The sequence below is a fragment of the Schizosaccharomyces japonicus genome (assembly GCF_000149845.2).
Source record: "Schizosaccharomyces japonicus yFS275 unplaced genomic scaffold supercont5.1, whole genome shotgun sequence".
In the NCBI taxonomy this organism is placed as follows: Eukaryota; Fungi; Ascomycota; class Schizosaccharomycetes; order Schizosaccharomycetales; family Schizosaccharomycetaceae; genus Schizosaccharomyces; species Schizosaccharomyces japonicus.
Genome location: NW_011627860.1, coordinates 3,755,993 through 3,774,541, shown reverse-complemented (window position 1 = coordinate 3,774,541; position 18,549 = coordinate 3,755,993). Strand labels below are relative to the sequence as shown.

The following is an 18,549-nucleotide window of genomic DNA, read 5'->3' as shown; positions in this document are numbered from 1 at the left end:
TTTACAAGACTGTAATGTGATAATACTTTTTATTGGTGAACACCGATCTAAACCTGTTCACGCAATCCTTTCTACTGATCATAATGGACGTATCGTTCAAACCATCGCGGACCCACTCGGCCTTTCTTCTTGCACCATCCTCTCACTATTTGCGAATACAGCTCATCTAATCTCTGAACTCCCCGTCTTATTCACTCGGTCCGATGCCTCAATTGTGTGGCCAGACCCAATGATGGAAAAAAATGATGCGTCTGATCTCCACCACCAAAAGTGTATTTTAAGAAGGTACCGGCTACATCAACGCTTCTTTTACCAAACGATCGTTTGTTGAATACGCTAATCATGGTTGTCAAGAAAGTTGGAATCTTAGGTGCTACAGGTACGATTAGGAAAGGCAAGGGCCGTGGTGGTTTTTGACTGGCAAACGCGTACGTGATGATCAAAAACACTGAAATAATAGCACTATCTGGACATCAGAGCTATTTCTGTGTTGTCTGCGAATTGCTTCGTTTTTTTTTATAAATCTTTTGGATTACTTTTGCTGTTTATTTCTTTTCCTTTTTTTCTTTAATTTTTTGGAAACCCGTTTGTTTTGTTCTAAGGAGGTCTGGAATAGCATCAAAAGTTATCACCTACGATGTTTACTATTTGCTCATTCATAGATCCACCATGGACGCCTTAAAACATGTCACTCTTATTGGATCTCTTTACTAACACAGCCCGTAGGTACTGTCGGTCAAAGATTCATCACTCTTTTGGATGAACATCCAGAGTTTGAAATTGCCGTTCTTGGTGCCTCTGCTCGCTCCAGTGGCAAGAAGTATGAGGATGCTGCTCGTTGGAAGCAATCAAAGGCTATGCCTGAGAAGGTTGCTAAGATGATTGTCAGCGAGTGTGATCCCAAGCTTTTCAGCGAGTGTTCTATCGTTTTCAGTGGCTTGGATGCTGAATTTGCTGGTGAGATTGAGAAAAACTTCCGTGCCGCCAACATTCCCGTTCTCTCCAACGCTAAGAACTACCGTCGTGACCCCGTTGTTCCTTTGATTGTTCCCACAGTCAACACCGAGCACTTCGACGTTGTCAAGAAGCAACAGGAGCAACTCGGCCTGCAACGTGGATTCATTGTTACCAACTCTAACTGTTCCACTGCCGGTGTCGTTGTTCCCCTCAAGGCTATGCAAGATGCTTTTGGCCCCATTGAGAAGGTCACCGTTACTACCATGCAAGCCATTTCTGGTGCTGGATACCCCGGTGTTTCCAGTCTCGATATCCTCGACAATGTCGTTCCTTTCATTGGTGGCGAGGAGGAAAAGATCGAGTGGGAGGTCCGTAAGATTTTGGGCTCTACTAACGAAGATCTCTCCGGTTTCAAGTTGACTGATACCGTCGTTTCTGCTCAATGCAACCGTGTTCCCGTCTTGGATGGTCACACTTCTTGCGTAGCTGTGAAGTTCGCCGGTAAGGCTCCTTCCGTCGAGGAAATCAAAAAGGCCTTGGTCAACTACCGTTGTGAGGCCAACAAGCTTGGCTGCTTCAGTGCTCCCAAGCAGCCCATTCACGTTTTCGATGAAAAGAACCCTGACCGTCCTCAACCTCGTTTGGACCGTGAGGCCGAGCGTGGTTACGCTGTTTCTGTTGGACGTATTCGCCCGGACTCCATCTTTGATATCAAGTTTGTTTCTCTCGTTCACAACACCGTTTTGGGCGCTGCTGGCGCTGGTATCTTGAACGCCGAGGTTGCTGTTAAGAAGGGTCTCATCTAATGCATCCCGGTAAATCCTTCTTGTCACGATACCTCATTAGCGGATGAAGTGACAGTCTCTTTTTAAAATATATATTTTTTGGGAGTTTCTAGAGAATAAATTAATAATTGAAAGCTGTCCTAGGCTTGTGCACATTGCAACCAGTATGGGAAGTCTTGTTGGGCGGTATGAATAGGGATAGTATTGGCGCTATTTAGTATTATTATCTGCTTATGGGAGAACGTATTGAGTTAATAGTGCATTTATGGATTAACCTGGTAAAAGATGAGGCTTACTTAGTAGAACAAGGAACTAATTGAAGTCTTCTGTCCCAACCAACTGAGGCAAAAAGTTGCGAGGCCAGGTTTCGATCCTGGGACCTACGGGTTATGAGCCCGTCGGAGTTCCACTCTCCTACCTCGCACTAACCGTCACCAGCAGGACTTGAACCTGCGCGGGCATAGCCCATTAGATGCCTGAACGAGTTCAAGTCTAACTCCTTAACCGCTCGGACATAGTGACTTTCTTGAAAATTTCTGAAACGCGTACTCCAACAGTCAAATAAAAAATCTTTGTTGACTTGTTGTTTTTTTATGAATCCGTTATAATGAAGCCTAATGATGATATACAAAGGGTGTTTGTTAGAAGCTACAGTCGATGAACGTCGTATCAAACCTCCTTTAAAGACTAATTAAAAAATACTGTCAATTGGATGAATGCGATGAATTCAATTTCAGCTCTTAGGACAAAAATGTCCGACCCGTTCTACAACTAAGTACATACAGAATTTTTGTTTGATTGAGATTATGCCAAAATGTCTCTGAATCTACATCAAATTTCTCTTCTCCTCAAAGCTCCAATCGGTTTTCGTCTCAAAGAGGCTTTTAGGAGACTCGATTACATTAATTTCACTGCAGTAACACCCAAGAGCATCACTTTCAACAGCCTATTCCATAGTGATGCATATTACAGTTTTCAATGAACACCTCTTGTAATTTTCTCATACGTAACTTACCATAGTTTACACTGGTCTTCCGCTACGATGCTACATCTGTTCGATACAGCAACCGCAGATCATCGGTAAAAAGCTTTTGTAACCGCCCATAAATCTTTCGTCTAAACTGGTCACAAAACAGACCACTTTTACAGCTCATCTTATTCCGTTTTACAGATGTTTCTTACATCATTTTTTGCCGTCTATTCGTTAACGTATTTCGCACATATGAATGATCTACGCTGCCGATCATCCTGTGGTACCACTAAAACGTGTTTGTGTTGGAACCTATCTGCGTATCGCCAACCACACGCAAGCAAGCTAAGTTTCCCGCTAGTCGTAGTGAAACAAGGTGTCCCTACCACAAACTATTAAGACCAATACTCTAAAAACAACCATTTCACCTTGCTCGAGCAGAAAAAGCAACCGACGTGGTTCTGTAACTTTTTGACTTTATCATTTCCAGATTCAGTCTCCTGTACGATATTTGTTTTTGTTTTTTCAAAGTACATTTGAATCCTTTCTTAGAAAACAAACACTCTTATCTCATGGCACGCCAGACTCTTCTGAGCACACCGCTACATGGTGTCTTTATTCCTGCATTTTTAATCGTCTTTGGTGCGTATATTATTAAACGTGAATGGGTTGGATACGCATTCATTCTTGCTGTCTCACTTGGTTTCCTCAAATTCTGGCGTGGAAGAACACGTAAGGTTCTGTCCAATGAATACCGGTCATTCGAACTGAGCGACAAGGCCGTTCTGAACCACAACACGGCCATTTACCGATTCCGACTTCCCCGTCCAAACGACGTTCTTGGACTGCCTGTTGGACAACACATCACAATCGCAGTCGATGTTGACGGCCGTGAGTACTCCCGTGCATACACTCCTCTCACTTCCGATTCTGAAAGAGGTTATTTCGACCTGCTTGTTAAATCGTATCCCAACGGCAAAGTCAGCAAGAGGTTCGCGGAGTTGAAGATCGGCGATACTATTCGCGTCCGTGGTCCGAAGGGTCAAATGAGCTACAAATGTGGCATGGTGAAACACTTTGGAATGATTGCTGGCGGCACGGGTATTACTCCCATGCTTCAGATCATTCGTGCCGTTCTCTCAAACCCTGATGACAAGACCGAGCTTACATTGCTGTATGCTAATGTGTGTGAGGATGATATCCTGCTTCGCGAGGAAATCGAGAGACTCTGCAAGAGGGATTCTCGTCTCAAGGTCCATCACATTCTCAACGACCCACCTAAGGACTGGGAGGGCTCTGTCGGATTTGTGACCAAGGAATTGATCAAGCATCACTTTCCCGAACCCTCCCCCGACACAAAGGTGCTCATTTGTGGTCCCAAACCTATGGTCGACGCCATGCGCGAAGCCACGCTTGCATTGGGTTATGAAAAGTCTCGCGCCATTTCTAAGATGGCCGACCAGGTTTTTGTCTTCTAAGTAGAAATACACTGCGGAGGTGTGACATTCTGGACACGTGCCGCTTCTCAGTAAAAATTCGTAGGGAACACACAGTTTGTCGTTCATTTGTCACTAGGGATATAGTACGGAAAGCAGGTTGAATCCTTGCCACACATGGAATGAGGAGTAACACATTAGCAACGTAACGGTCAGGGTCGACATCATATGTGTTCTACGAAAATTCGTGTTCCTGTGACACCTCCATTTGTTCGCGGGGAAGAGCGAGACTTTTGATATGTGAGAGGAAGAGAGAAAGAAAAAAAAATAGTATCTGTATGTTCGTGCATGTGAATAAGAGAGCGTAAGCAATTGAGTATATGTAGTGGAATATAGTCAACGACGTGTGTGGAAAGAAGACGTGCATACATGTAAGCAAAATGTAATTGTGCGCTTCCACAAAAAAAAAGACCCGCGATACCCAAACTCGGATTGACGAGTGAGGGGCCTCAAAGCGAGTCCAACGGGCGTTTCATTCTTGTTTACGTACACACTCGTACAGCTCAAGCCGAGAGACCGAGAACGAGAAGTTGTCGTCAGACACGACGACAGTTCACGAACGAATATGTGTGTGTGAACGCCCAAACGAGCGTGTATTACATGTATAATCCTAGGGAAGGGAACATCTCTGCTGGGAGAGCGCTTTACCGTCTGAATTAGATATTTCCCTGAAACTCAAGAACGTCAATCAATTTCTTTAACGGACCCGTATCCCTGGGGTCCAAAAGACCAAACTCTTTACCAAAAGCGATAAAGTGTGCAAAGAACGAGTTCCAGTGTGCTTCTAAGGACACGTGAAGGATCTCAGGATAATGGTAGTTGTAAATGTGAACAAATATACGGAAGAGCTGCTTGTAGATGGCTTTCACGATCGCCTCAAAGTTTGATGGAAAGGGAACGCCGGCTTTTGTAGGGAAAATAGACTGGTCTCGAAGGCGGTTTTCAATCCAGGCCATGACATATTCAATATATTGTGGAGCAGGGAGCCGCAATGGCTTTCGATTGCTGTCTAACCAAGTATAATCAATACTGCAGCTGTTAGTAACGCCTGACTTGAATATCTGACTCGTTGATAGGCATACCCAGGAGCAGCACTCATGGTAGGACATGTCTGTACCGTACAAAACGCAGCAAACACATCGTAAAAGTGATTCAGATACGTAAATAACTCGTAAACTATGTTTACATTAGTTAGTAAACCTCTGACATTTACAAAACAGTCTCACGGGTGGGGAAAACCACTGAAATTTTTGAACGGACGAAAACGTCTCTGTACGTACCATTAATGGCGAGCCATTCATTTCTGTCAATGTACCGAGGAAGAGACACAATCGTAGAAAAGTTTCCCTTAACCAAGTGTGTGCTTATGAACGGTTGACGAAGGTACAACGGCGTCTGTTTTCTTTGGGCATGATTTCCATGTGTTGACGATGTCGTACTAGACTTTTTCGAGCTATGAGAAGAAACAGACAAATTGCTGCTGGAGCCGTTGTTCTGCGCGTTTTTATGGCGAGCACTCCGAGTAAACCGACTAAGTGAATTCAGCAAAAACATGGATGGCTCTGAAGTGGAGGAGTCGAGAACCGTTGGGTGTTTTGCTAAATGCCCCGCAGTTTTCATTTCTGCGCGTCTCGCTTAACGCGTATGGGGGCGCTGTCACGTAAAGATTAAAAGCACGTTCCGCTAGATATGCTATCACCAGCCAATCATAATCAAAGGCGCTTTCGCTTCTTAATTAAAGCCGACACAGCCTATTCAGCGCTCAGTGTCAACGATTCAATTGCAAAAACGAACCGGTAAAATCGCTTAGCTACAGTTTTAGCGTACATTCGTTGTATAAACGTTTTATAAAAAGGGATGCGACACAATTGCTGCCTCATGTTTTCTTTTTCCAAACCCAGTAGGTGACTGTGACTGTGGCGGAATGAGGGTTACGCTTACCCGAGCAAGCTGCTGTAGGTCTTAGGTCGAATCAAACGAGAATACGAATTCGCTAGGTTGTCTAGTAGCGTGTACTGGGGCTTGATTCAGTAGATTCCTTAGTGATAATTAACATCGGCAATTAGTCTGGGCTACGGTTATCCTTTGGCAGTCTCAATTGCGACAGAGAGAGAGGAAGGAAGGGAGGAGGAGGGGAGCACCGTAGGCTTGGTATTACCAAGCATTAATTAGTAGTACCTAGTTAAGAGTAAAAGTAAGCTAAACTATAATTAAGGTTCCAAGTGAAGTAAGGGTCGGCAGTAGTTACAGTTTTCGCCAGCATTACGCAAGGGGCAGAATTTGTTAATTCCCCATTTGCTGAGCTAGTGTCTGGTAACTAGGACGCTTTTGACTTTTAATTCATGAACCATGAGTAGTTTGGTAACAAAAGGGTGTTGCCAAATCGCATAATAGCTTCGTTACGATTGTGATATTGTTGATAACCTACAAGTCTATGTCTGTTTTTATTCGGGTTTCGGTTGAACAATTGTTGCTGTCAGTCGTAGGGTTTGGGGAATTATGAGCAGAGAATAAACGATAGGTGCGGATGCTCATAATAAACCGATAACAGTGGTGCATAACCTACCACGTGTTAGTAAGCTGTGGGAAAGAACGGGCTTTCAGAATAAATACACCGTTCCGTAGGTAATCTCATCTACATGCTTCAGCTACTGTGACAGGGATTGCTCCCAAATGAACGTTTAAAAATTTAGTAAAATGCAATTGTTAAAAAGAGTCTATTGCTACGATAATGTGTAATAAAACATGTAAGTTACTGAAGTTCAGATTTTTTTTGTTAGCAAAGTTTCATAAAACGATGAAGTAATTCCGCCATTTGAGCAATGCTACAGATGAAACGAGTATCAATGGTACATTGTACTACATAGGTCAGCTATCAATTGTTAGCAAACACATACACACTTTAGATCATAATGACAAATAATTCGGATTACTATTACGAAGCTTAGCATGTATTTCTCTCTCTCATTACTAAACAAATTGCTGTCTCGTAAAAGTGTACTCATTCCCGGGATGACAGTGCTGGACGGAATGAAATATTGTTACTATTCACAAAGATCGCTTCGAAATCCCTCAAAAGAATATGCGGTTTATACACGAACTCTCAAACAAACAGTGACGCAACTATATAAAACAGATAAATATATTAATTAAAAAGGTAACTTAGGTTTTCATAGGTTAAAAAAAAACTAAAGTTCGACTGTATAAGTAAATATGTCCGAATTGTCTTTTGTTTTAAATAAAGCTCACGATGTGAGCTTTAAAAATCAAGCTCCCGATCCTTTCACTTCTGATCATGATGTTCGAGTGCATATCACATCGACTGGTATCTGCGGGAGTGACGTTCACTATTGGAAGCAAGGGCGCATCGGCGATTTTGTTGTTGAGAAGCCAATGATTCTCGGCCACGAAAGCTCCGGCGTCGTTGTCGAGGTAGCTAAAAATGTCAAGTCGTTAAAACCCGGTGATCGAGTAGCCGTCGAACCGGGTCGAGTATGTCGCATCTGCGACTATTGTCGAGCAGGCCATTACAATCTTTGTCCTCATATGGAATTTGCGGCTACCCCGCCGTACGATGGTACCCTAAGAACAACTTACGTGACTACCGAGGACTTTTGTACCAAGTTACCGGACAACATTAGTCTCGATGAAGCCGCTATTTTTGAGCCATTAAGCGTAGCCATTCATTGTTGGCAGCGTGCCCAATTAACGTTCGGTAAACGTGTTCTCGTATTTGGCTGTGGCCCTGTAGGCCTTTTGCTAATGGCTGTTGCTAAGGCGTACGGTGCAATTGAAATTGTTGCTGCAGATGTGTCAGCAACACGCACTCAATTTGCCGAAAAATACATAGGTGCCAAAGCATACGTCTGTCCGAAGAAGAATGAATCAGAGTCCGTGGCTGCCTATGCGGAGAAATGCAGAACTGCTATTAAATATGAGCACGGATACTTTGAATTTACTGCCGATGCTACTGGTGTCGATACCTGCATTCATACTGCCGTTCTTCTACTAAAGCCCGGGGGTACATTTATTCAAGCAGGTAATGGAAAACCTGTTGTTGACTTTCCTATCAATCATTTAGTCAACAACGAGTTGTCGGTTATCGGTTCATTTCGTTACAGCGCAGGATGTTACGAACAGGCCTTGAAACTGGTTTCGACCGGAAAAGTGCCTCTTAAGCCTTTAATTAGTCATACGTTCGCCTTTAAGGAAGCCGAAGAGGCTTACAAAACAACAGCCGATCCTTCCTCCGGAGCCATTAAAGTAATCATTCATGGAACTGATTATTGAGCTCGTAATGGGTATGAGAGTGTATTGTTAAAATATTAACAAAAGTCTAAACGCTAAAATAAGGAAGCTTAATGACAACAAACTATTTAAGGTAGAATCAACGACATTATTAACTATTTATTTAAGGTTAATTTGCAACTCAAACGCGTGCAAAATGCGTCGATTTTTCCCCAAACAAATATAATCTTAGAAGTGTGAGGAATGACCGGTCTACGAATACACACTATTTAGTAAATAAAGAGAGAATCCATTTTACTGAAAGCCTGTTGAGAGCCGTCACTAAACGTTACAATAACAATAGACGTTTTGTATTTCAATTAACAGAAAATAATCATTCATTTAAGTGAAACAATACTATTCATGAAATACCGTTAAATATAGCTTTTTCTGAAAAAAGAAACATTGTCAAGTAGGTGAAGAGATGCTTATGCATTTATTAGCCAAGGCAGTTCCGAAATCCGCTCTTAGTGTCCTCCAATTTTAGCCTTTTCCTCGTTTGTCTTCGCTATAGCTTGTCTCTGGTTGATGCGATGGTTCCAGTCATATGTTTTCGGAAACTCCTTTTGGAAATCCAGTTGTGGAACTTGGTCATCCCATTCATACTTTCCTTTACCGAAAATCATTGAGAGCAGATTGTTCCAAGTGACAAAAGATAGATCGGCAATTGTAAACTTGTCACCAAGAAGATATGGTTTATCTTGTAAGATAGTTTCCAGCACTCCAAGTACACGCTTTAATTCATTTCGATATCTTGTAACAGCAGATGGGACCGGGACAGGGTGATAAATGTTAAACCAGTTAGCTTGCCCCCAAATTACACCTTGTCCAGATGATTGGAAAAACAGATATTGCAATTCATGGTGATAATCAGGGTGGTCATGGGGCAAAGATATAGCGCGTTGCTTGTCGTAACGATCAGTTAAGTATAACAGCACAGCGTCACTCTCCCAAATAGTGTAATCGTTGTTCAAATGGTCTACGAGAGTAGGTACTCTGCCATTTGGATTCAACTTTAAATGCTGCGGGTTTTTTTGCTCATTCTTTTGGAAATCAAGGTATACAGATTCATATGTAAGACCCAATTCTTTGAGGCACATAGCAGCCTTCCATGGGTTAGGTCCTCCCTTATGGGTGTAAAGAGTAAATTGTGCCATTGAGAGTATTGATAGAGCTAGACGAGATGTTCAAGTTATCTTAATACAAGTAATTTAATTGAACCTGATCTGAGGTATGAAATTGAGACCTTGAATATGTTTTATAGTGTGTATTATAACTAACCCTAGGTAGTATAATCACTCGAGTATTAAGTAAGACACTGTTTTTCATGCGTCATTATAATTTCACGGCACGTTTATGTGGGCAAAATAAGAGTAAGACAAAATCAAAATTGTCATTCTTACACATACGGTACTCATTAATTATTGAACTATAATCCCTTGAGCCAATAAAGTACCCAATATAAATACGTAATTATTATTATTGAAAGAATGAGGACAAAAGCAGAAGTAGGTAAAAGAAGTATTCTTTTGTAATTGTATAGTTACATGCATTTTACTAAAATAGCTGAAAACTTGTCGTAACTGTGAGAAAATCAAAGTTTTACTTGTCAGACTACTTTTAATGTAACTATATATCTTCTTATAACACCAAGGCTGACGAGTAATGTCGTTGTTTGATTGGTTTGAAAAGGTAGTATGGAATATGTACAGTATGTATGTAGCTATAAGACTAAAAGTTTCATATATTATGTACTTTGAGATTACAGTTAAACTTAAGTTACCAGATACGTTCAAGATGCCTTCTAAATACGTAAGACCGTTCATGCGTATGCTATTTTATTGCTGCTCTCATGTGCCTAATCGGAAAGTAAAGCTTTAGTTATAATACGAATAACTATGGGGATTTGTTACATAAGAAGTAGAACTCATTGATAGTATACACATTAATGGCTGCTTTGGAACGCATATATTGAATGAGCAGCTTCGTTATTTGTACACCAAACTTTTCTATTAGTGATTGCTTTTTCCTACGGAATTTTCCCAGTGGAGTATAGAATTCTTTTTACAAAACATTAAGTATACCACATTTGTTACCATATGAGCAGCAAGTTTGGTTATCGTTAAAATAAAGTTCAACCAGTACAAAATTTATGTACAAAATAAAATATTAGATTAATTTTGAAAAAGAACTATACAAGCTATAAATTAGAATTAGTTATCCACACCTCCATTTCCTCGTCCGAACGGAAGGAATTCTTGGTTACAGGTAGCAGTATACGTATAAGCCGTTGTCATGAGAACGTCTCCGTTACCGTCGACAAAGTGGAAATTGAAACCACCGACATTGTATCCGTTAGCAACAATAAGTCTTACAGGCAAGAAACTATCGGCCTGAAGAGTACCAAGACTCCATGATCCCATACCAGTTGCCGAACGTCTCCACTTGGCATAAGCATCATAGTTTGTATTAGACCAACCACTGATTGCCTTGTCACCAAACCAGCCGTAGAAAACATCGTCGACGTTTTGCACTGTGAAGGTATAGGTGCTGGTAACAGGAGCCCTGAAGAAAAATTGATAAACCAAAGCCTTGCAAGCTGCAGATGTCTTAGACATTGCAGCAGCGTTGGGTGGGTAAGCAGGAAGGTAACGAGACGAAGTCCATTCAGGAACTTCAGTGTTGCTGCTGAAAACACCAGTGAAAAGTGGAGAAGTCTGTGTCAAGTTGGATGAACCGAAATAAGCTGGTCGTGTAAACGCACTGGTGTTAGTAACCGTCATCTTACAGAACTGGGTCTTTGAGGGATCGTCATAATCATATGCAGCGTATGCAAGACCACGGACACCGTTGCATTCTGCCGTAGGAATACCAACAATAACTGTATCGACTCCGCTGGCAGTTACAGTGGTAACATAATCGGTGGATGCGTAGAAATCAGTCGACATTACAGTCGAATGAGCCGATGGAACTACCACGATGACCGTACCTGGCACGGATCCACTGGGTTGAATAGTAGTCGAGGTGTATTCCACATCTCCAGACGTGATAGTTCTAGTGACAGTTTCAGCATTTGTGGGCTCAACAACGAGGACAGTTCCGGAAACAGAACCGCTCGCGGGAACAGTAGAGTTATACTGAACGAAACCGGACGTAAGGGTCTTGGTAACAGTTCCGGGCTTAGTAGGTTCAACGACGATTACGGTACCAAGAATAGAACCGCTGGCAGGAATAGTAGTGGCAGTGTATTCAACATCTCCGGACGTAATAGTTCTGGTGATAGTTTCAGCATTTGTGGGCTCAACAACAAGAACTGTACCAGAAACAGAACCGCTCGCGGAAACAGTAGAGTTGTATTGGACGAAACCGGACGTAACAGTCTTGGTAACAGTACCAGGTTTAGTAGGTTCAACGACAATCACAGTACCAAGGACAGATCCACTAGCAGGAATAGTGGTAGCCGTGTATTCAACATCTCCAGATGTAATGGTTCTAGTGATAGTTTCAGCATTTGTGGGCTCAACAACAAGAACTGTACCAGAAACAGAACCGCTCGCGGAAACAGTAGAGTTGTATTGGACAAAGCCAGACGTAACAGTCTTGGTAACAGTACCAGGCTTAGTAGGTTCAACGACAATCACAGTACCAAGGACAGAACCACTGGCAGGGATAGTAGTGGCAGTGTATTCAACATCTCCGGACGTGATAGTTCTAGTGACAGTTTCAGCGTTAGTAGGTTCAACAACAAGAACAGTTCCGGAGACAGAGCCGCTTGCTGGGACAGTAGAATTGTACTGGACGAAACCGGAAGTAAGGGTCTTGGTAACAGTTCCGGGTTTAGTAGGTTCAACGACAATCACAGTACCAAGAACAGATCCGCTGGCAGGAATAGTAGTGGCAGTGTATTCAACATCTCCGGACGTAATAGTTCTAGTGATAGTTTCAGCATTTGTGGGCTCAACAACAAGAACTGTACCAGAAACAGAACCACTGGCGGGGACGGTAGAATTGTATTGGACGAAGCCAGACGTAACAGTCTTGGTAACAGTACCAGGCTTAGTAGGTTCAACGACAATCACAGTACCAAGAACAGATCCGCTGGCAGGGATAGTAGTGGCAGTGTATTCCACATCTCCAGACGTGATAGTTCTAGTGACAGTTTCAGCATTTGTGGGCTCAACAACGAGGACAGTTCCGGAAACAGAACCGCTCGCGGGAACAGTAGAGTTATACTGAACGAAACCGGACGTAAGGGTCTTAGTAACAGTTCCGGGCTTAGTAGGTTCAACGATGATCACGGTACCAGGAATAGAACCGCTAGCAGGAATAGTGGAGGTGTATTCAACATTTCCAAATGTCACAGTTTGTGTGAGAGTAGCTTGTCTTTTAGGAATGACGACGTCGACAGTAACGGTACTTCCATTTATGGGACGAGTAGAAGTATAGCCAACATTACCAGATACGATGGTCTCCGTAACGGTAGTGGGCTTTACAGGAAGAATAACCTCGACTGTCTTGGTATTTCCGATGCCAGGGAGAGTGGTTGTCAGACCAACACTACCATATGTGACAGTTTGAGTTACGAAAGCGAAATCAGCAGGAATGACAATGCGGACGGTGGTCATGCTGCCATTAGCAGGCAGAGTAGTTGTTAAACCAATAGAACCATATGTAACCGTTTCAGTTACAACGGCGGGTCTTGTGGGAACCACAACTTCAACGGTAGCTGTGCTACCATTTATGGGAAGTGTCGTAGTATATCCCCTAGAGCCAGAGGTGATGGTCTCGGTCATGGTCTTAGCATTTGTAGGAACAACAACTTCAACAGTCGTAGTTCCACTGACAAAAAGAGTTGTAGTGAATGCACGAGAACCGTACGTTACAGTTTCGGTCACGATCTTTGCATTGGTAGGAACGACGACTTCAACTGTAGCGGTACTTCCGTTGACAGGAAGTAAAGTGGTATAAGCGACGTTACCAGAGGTGACCGTCTCTGTAACTGTTACGGCACTTGTGGGAACAATAACTTCAACAGTAGTAGTGTTTCCACTTACGGGGAGAATAGTCGTTAAACCAACGGAACCGTAAGTGACAGTCTCAGTCACGACAGCAGGATTGGTGGGAACAACAACCTTTACAGTTGTCGTATCATCTGCAACAAAAGTGGAAGTATAACCGACAGAACCAAGGGTGACAGTCTCAGTCACAACCTTAGCATTGGTAGGGACGACGACTTCAACGGTAGTCGTGCTACCATTCACTGGAAGCGTAGTAGTATATGCACGGGAACCATAGGTCACGGTTTCGGTCACAATCTTAGCATTGGTTGGAACGAAGACCTTGACAGTAGTAGTGCTACCGCCGACAACAGTTGACGTGTAACCAACGGATCCGGTCGTTACAGTTTCGGTCTCGATCTTTGCATTGGTAGGAACGACGACTTCAACTGTAGCGGTACTTCCGTTGACAGGAAGTAAAGTGGTATAAGCGACGTTACCAGAGGTGACCGTCTCTGTAACTGTTACGGCACTTGTGGGAACAACAACTTCAACGGTAGTAGTGTTTCCACTTACAAAGGTTGAAGCGTAACCAACAGATCCAGCAGTAACAGTTTCAGTAACAGTTTTTACGTTGGTAGGGACGACAACCTCTACAGTTGTCGTACCATCTGCAACAAAAGTGGAAGTATAGCCGATAGAACCAAGAGTGACAGTCTCAGTTACAACCTTAGCATTGGTAGGGATGACGACCTCAACGGTAGTGGTGCTGCCGTTAATAGGAAGCGTAGTAGTATAACCACGAGAACCAAAAGTTACTGTTTCAGTAATAACCCTCGCGTTTGTAGGAACGACAACCTCAACAGTAGTGGTGCTGTCTTTAACAAAAGTGGAAGTATAGCCGACAGAACCAAGGGTGACGGTTTCAGTCACAACCTTAGCATTGGAAGGGACGACGACTTCAACAGTAGTTGTGCTACCATTCACTGGAAGCGTAGTAGTGTATGCACGGGAGCCATAGGTCACGGTCTCCGTCACAATCTTTGCATTGGTAGGAACGACGACTTCAACTGTAGCGGCACTTCCGTTGACAGGAAGTAAGGTAGTATAAGCGACGTCACCAGAGGTAACCGTCTCTGTAACTGTTACGGCACTTGTGGGGACAACAACTTCAACGGTAGTAGTGTTTCCACTTACGGGGAGGATAGTCGTTAAACCAACAGAACCGTAAGTGACAGTCTCCGTCACGACAGCAGGATTGGTGGGAACGACAACCTCAACAGTGGTAGTACTGCCACTTACAAAGGTTGAGGTGTAGCCAACAGAACCAAGAGTGACAGTCTCAGTCACAGTTTTGATATTTGTAGGGACGACAACCTCTACAGTGGTCGTGCTACCGTTGACGGGAAGCGTAGTAGTATATGCACGAGAACCATAGGTCACAGTCTCAGTAATAGCGCTTGCGTTTGTAGGAACGACAACCTCAACAGTGGTAGTACTGCCACTTACAAAGGTTGAAGTGTAACCAACAGATCCAGCAGTAACAGTTTCAGTAACAGTTTTTACGTTGGTAGGGACGACAACCTCTACAGTGGTCGTACCATCCGCGACAAAAGTTGAGGTGTAGCCTACAGACCCAAGGGTCACAGTCTCGGTCACAGTCTTGGCATTGGTAGGGACGATGACTTCAACAGTCGTAGTACTGCCGCTCACGGGAAGCGTGGTAGTGAAACCAACACTGCCAGCAGTGACGGTTTTTGTAACCACGCCGGTAGGAACAACTATCTCAACCGTAGTAGCATTACCGTTGACGATTGTCGTAGTGAAAGCGACGCTACCAGTCGTGACAGTCGCTGTAGCGACGGAGGGAACAACAGTGGTGCTTATGTTTTCATAGCGAACCGTAGTATATACAGCACCAAAAGAGGTGACGGTCTCGGTCACAGCGCTGCCGGCTGATTCCTGAGACTGCACGCCCGACTTTGTGCGAGTAACATACTGAGTAAGAGTTTTGGTGGTAGGAACAACGACTACAACCGCATCAGACTCTGTCTTGGTGGTGCACTCTGAGCCTTCAGTTACTGTAAAAGTAGGCTTTACAAGCGTAGTAAGGTATGAAGTCCGCGTTGATGTCGATGTAACGACAGAAACAGTGTTATGAGTATCGTCAGTAGTTATGGTAACGGGGTAGGTGAGTGTTTCCGTAACGGGAATAACGGTTGTTTCCGTTATGTAAGTCACTGTTGGAGAGCAAACGACAGACTTAGGAACTGTCGTTGTATAAGTGACAACGGTAACGGTAGGAACATTGGTGACTGTAACGGTCTCCGAACCCAAAGAAACAGTTGTGGGAGTGCTACATGATAAGGTGGTAGGGACCTTCAAGGTGGTATAGTAGGTTGAAGTAAGTGTATAAGTGACGGTAGAACCGCTACACGGAGACGATCCTTGAGCTGCTGAGCTGCCGGACTTAACCGCAGCGTTTATGGTGGTAGTAGAAGTCGCAGTAGTAGCTGGTGATCCTTCTGCAGATCCCCCGCCGACAGTAGCGGCGGCTCCCCCTTGGGGCAGCGAGAAATCCGGGGAAGCAGTGGGGTTGTAAATGAAAGTCTGAGTTTCGTAACAGCTGCAACTAGCAGCATAGCTCGTGCTGAAGACCGTAGTAGGGTAAGCGACAGTCGCGGTAACAACTGAAGTCGACACAGTTTCGTAAACGGTGCTTGCGGGACATGTATCGACGGTGGTAACGACAGAGGTCGACGCGGGACCGCTGCAGGGCACCGTGTACACGCCTGGGGTTGTGAAGTACAGGTACTCAGTGTAGGTGACGGGGATAGTCGAAGTCACCTGGGGGGCCGAACACAATTCAGCGACTGTGTGTGTCTTAGTGGTCGTATAGCTTGCATGGACGGTCTTAGTGAGCGCGCAAGAAACGGCATCCCCACCGTAAAGACCATGGTGAGGAATGGCGTCGACGCTAACGCTAAGCAGCGACGCGAATAGCGCAAATAGAGAGCGTCTGCTTCCGTTGCGCAAGGAAAGAGATTTCACCTTCATTCTGAGAGAATTTCGGTTCTACTCGCAACATCTGTTGAGTGATTCGGGTTTATATAATCCCAGAATCCATGCTAAAAAACCGCAGTAACGCTGTTCTCTCTTCTACGATCGTTCCGGAATAGCAACAAGTGGGCCCTGAAACAAGCCCGGGGATATGACGCTACGGTAGCTCCCCGTGCGCGATTCTTTTCGCACAAGGGAAATAGGGATTGACGGGTAGCTACCAATCACAAATCGAAATCACGAGCTGTCGGCTTTTTTTATAAGCGAATCAAAATTGGCGAATCACAATCTTAAACCGACATTACCTCAGCCGACTCCAAGGGTCCACCACCTCGTTTGTCGGCACGACGAAACGACCGGAAGGGCAATGAAGTCATCCTGGTTGAGAGAAGAGAATTGTATGCAGTATTCGTCCACGCCGTGAATCCCATGGCTCGGCTGGAGCAAAGAATTCGATGTGGAATGCTATTAAGCAGTCTCTGTTTACTAAATGACGTTTACTGCTGTTTCATAGAGTTCCTGCAGTCCCAATCCAAGCATCACGAGGGGTACCCCCGCAATCGCAAATGCCGCTACTGCTTTGCTGGACAAGAAAACATATCTATTGACTCGGCGTCCACTCCCTCCGTTGCTGGAAGCCGAGAGGGGAAGGAGGTGCTGGAGGGGAGGGATAATCATCTGTTTATTGGCTTTTCTGCATCAAGCGAAACTAAAACCTGAAATGTATTGTGTGGTAATAAAAATAAGTATCGATATGAAGGCCACGAATTAAAGTGATCCTATGATTAATGGACATCACCAGTACGTCAGGAAACCGCTGTTGAGTTTTCACACTTTACCTTTTCATCCCTTCGACCCCAGTCATATCGATGGGAAAGACGGTTCGGCTATTAGGGAGCTAAAACGAAACTAACACAAGCTAGCCCCTGAGTTAGCGTCACTTAGTTTTGCTTGCACCAATGAGCGAGAAACATATTCCGAGCGTGCGGGTTACAACCCCTATCGTCGGTATTAGCTGTGCACGAGGCACCGACTGGTCCACTAAAACTGCCGACCCTCGGGCGGAATAATTCCCATTGCCGCGTACCTGTCCTCAGAGACGCTAACAGAAGAAGCCGATTTAGGCCTATGGACACACTGGCAGGAGGAAATTTAATAAAAAGAAAACTATTTCTCTTGATTGGTTTACGAATCACAGGCATCCTGAGCGGAGAGCGGGGAAGACAGAGTCTAAAATTAAGCTCATGTTACTCTCGAGTCGGCAAGATTCCGTGTCCGACCGACAGTGGGTGGAACTTCGCGATCCTGCTGACTAATCTGTGGCGATATCTCGCTACGAACAGGTCTACGTAACTTAATTCTTTCATTCAAGCTCACGAGAAAATCAATCGTAATCATGTCATTGAATAACGTGTTGTAGCTGAGAAACCCGCGACCACAGGGCTGTGTGAATTGCGAGAATTGTGTTTCATCAGATAGTTTCCGTGTTGGGTTAGATAGGGTAGTATGGGGTCAGGGGCTTCTTTCGCATGGATGCTACACCAAGGGTCCCCCACACCCATTAAAAATATGACGTGTGGAACGGGGCAATGGAATGAAGTATCGAGTATCGAGTTATGTTGGGACAAGTAGTCAAAGGTGGAGGAGGAGATGGTTGTAGACATCTAATGAAAGTTCCGTGAGTCATTGATTGGTTTTACACCGTGTCGCAATCAACAAGGGTATACGGGAAGTCGGCGGGTACACGGCCAACAGGTTGGCCCATTCTAAATGACGAAAATGACCAGCGCCAGCTTTGGTTGGACGATCTGTCCCTTCGATCCTCACACCCTTTCCAACAAGGGAAAGTCTTAGGAGCGAAGCATTGGTCGCATGAGCAATGCTCGTATTGCTATAATGTTTAAATGCAACTATGTCTGTGCAATCATTGCATCGTTATGGACCCTTACACATGGATTCGTGTAAGGAGGTAGCCGCGCCCTATAGAAGACTATATG

At 44.2% G+C, this 18,549-nt stretch overlaps 6 protein-coding genes and 2 non-coding genes across 8 annotated transcripts; 3 read left to right on the top strand and 5 right to left on the bottom strand.

Annotated features, from left to right (window-relative positions):
- The first annotated feature begins 283 nt into the window (after positions 1-283).
- SJAG_00234 (aspartate semialdehyde dehydrogenase) lies at positions 284-2,020 on the top strand. The gene is made up of 2 exons (XM_002171491.2): positions 284-379; positions 727-2,020. Exons 1-2 carry the CDS (start codon positions 343-345, stop codon positions 1,761-1,763), a joined length of 1,074 nt encoding a protein of 357 aa, XP_002171527.1. The 5' UTR covers positions 284-342; the 3' UTR covers positions 1,764-2,020.
- Positions 2,021-2,094: 74 nt separating this feature from the next.
- SJAG_16080 lies at positions 2,095-2,166 on the bottom strand. Its single transcript has one exon. It is a non-coding gene; the product is annotated as a tRNA-Met (tRNA).
- A 5-nt stretch (positions 2,167-2,171) lies between these two features.
- On the bottom strand, positions 2,172-2,264 carry SJAG_16079. Its single transcript has one exon. It is a non-coding gene; the product is annotated as a tRNA-Ser (tRNA).
- An 813-nt stretch (positions 2,265-3,077) lies between these two features.
- On the top strand, positions 3,078-4,560 carry SJAG_00235 (cytochrome b5 reductase). Its single transcript, XM_002171492.2, has one exon. The coding sequence runs from the start codon at positions 3,285-3,287 to the stop codon at positions 4,188-4,190; it is 906 nt and encodes a 301-aa protein (XP_002171528.1). The 5' UTR covers positions 3,078-3,284; the 3' UTR covers positions 4,191-4,560.
- SJAG_00236 (protein kinase activator Mob2) lies at positions 3,361-5,836 on the bottom strand. The gene is made up of 3 exons (XM_002171493.2): positions 5,489-5,836; positions 5,291-5,384; positions 3,361-5,237 (listed from the first exon to the last, which is right to left on the bottom strand). The coding sequence occupies exons 1-3, from the start codon at positions 5,826-5,828 to the stop codon at positions 4,865-4,867; spliced, it is 807 nt and encodes a 268-aa protein (XP_002171529.1). The 5' UTR covers positions 5,829-5,836; the 3' UTR covers positions 3,361-4,864.
- Positions 5,837-7,310: 1,474 nt separating this feature from the next.
- On the top strand, positions 7,311-8,858 carry SJAG_00237 (hexitol dehydrogenase). Its single transcript, XM_002171494.2, has one exon. The coding sequence runs from the start codon at positions 7,422-7,424 to the stop codon at positions 8,496-8,498; it is 1,077 nt and encodes a 358-aa protein (XP_002171530.1). The 5' UTR covers positions 7,311-7,421; the 3' UTR covers positions 8,499-8,858.
- On the bottom strand, positions 8,657-9,990 carry SJAG_00238 (glutathione S-transferase Gst1). The gene has a single exon (XM_002171495.2). The coding sequence runs from the start codon at positions 9,650-9,652 to the stop codon at positions 8,963-8,965; it is 690 nt and encodes a 229-aa protein (XP_002171531.1). The 5' UTR covers positions 9,653-9,990; the 3' UTR covers positions 8,657-8,962.
- Positions 9,991-10,644: 654 nt separating this feature from the next.
- On the bottom strand, positions 10,645-16,660 carry SJAG_00239 (cell agglutination protein mam3). The gene has a single exon (XM_002171496.2). It carries the CDS (start codon positions 16,547-16,549, stop codon positions 10,709-10,711), a length of 5,841 nt encoding a protein of 1,946 aa, XP_002171532.1. The 5' UTR covers positions 16,550-16,660; the 3' UTR covers positions 10,645-10,708.
- Positions 16,661-18,549: the final 1,889 nt, after the last annotated feature.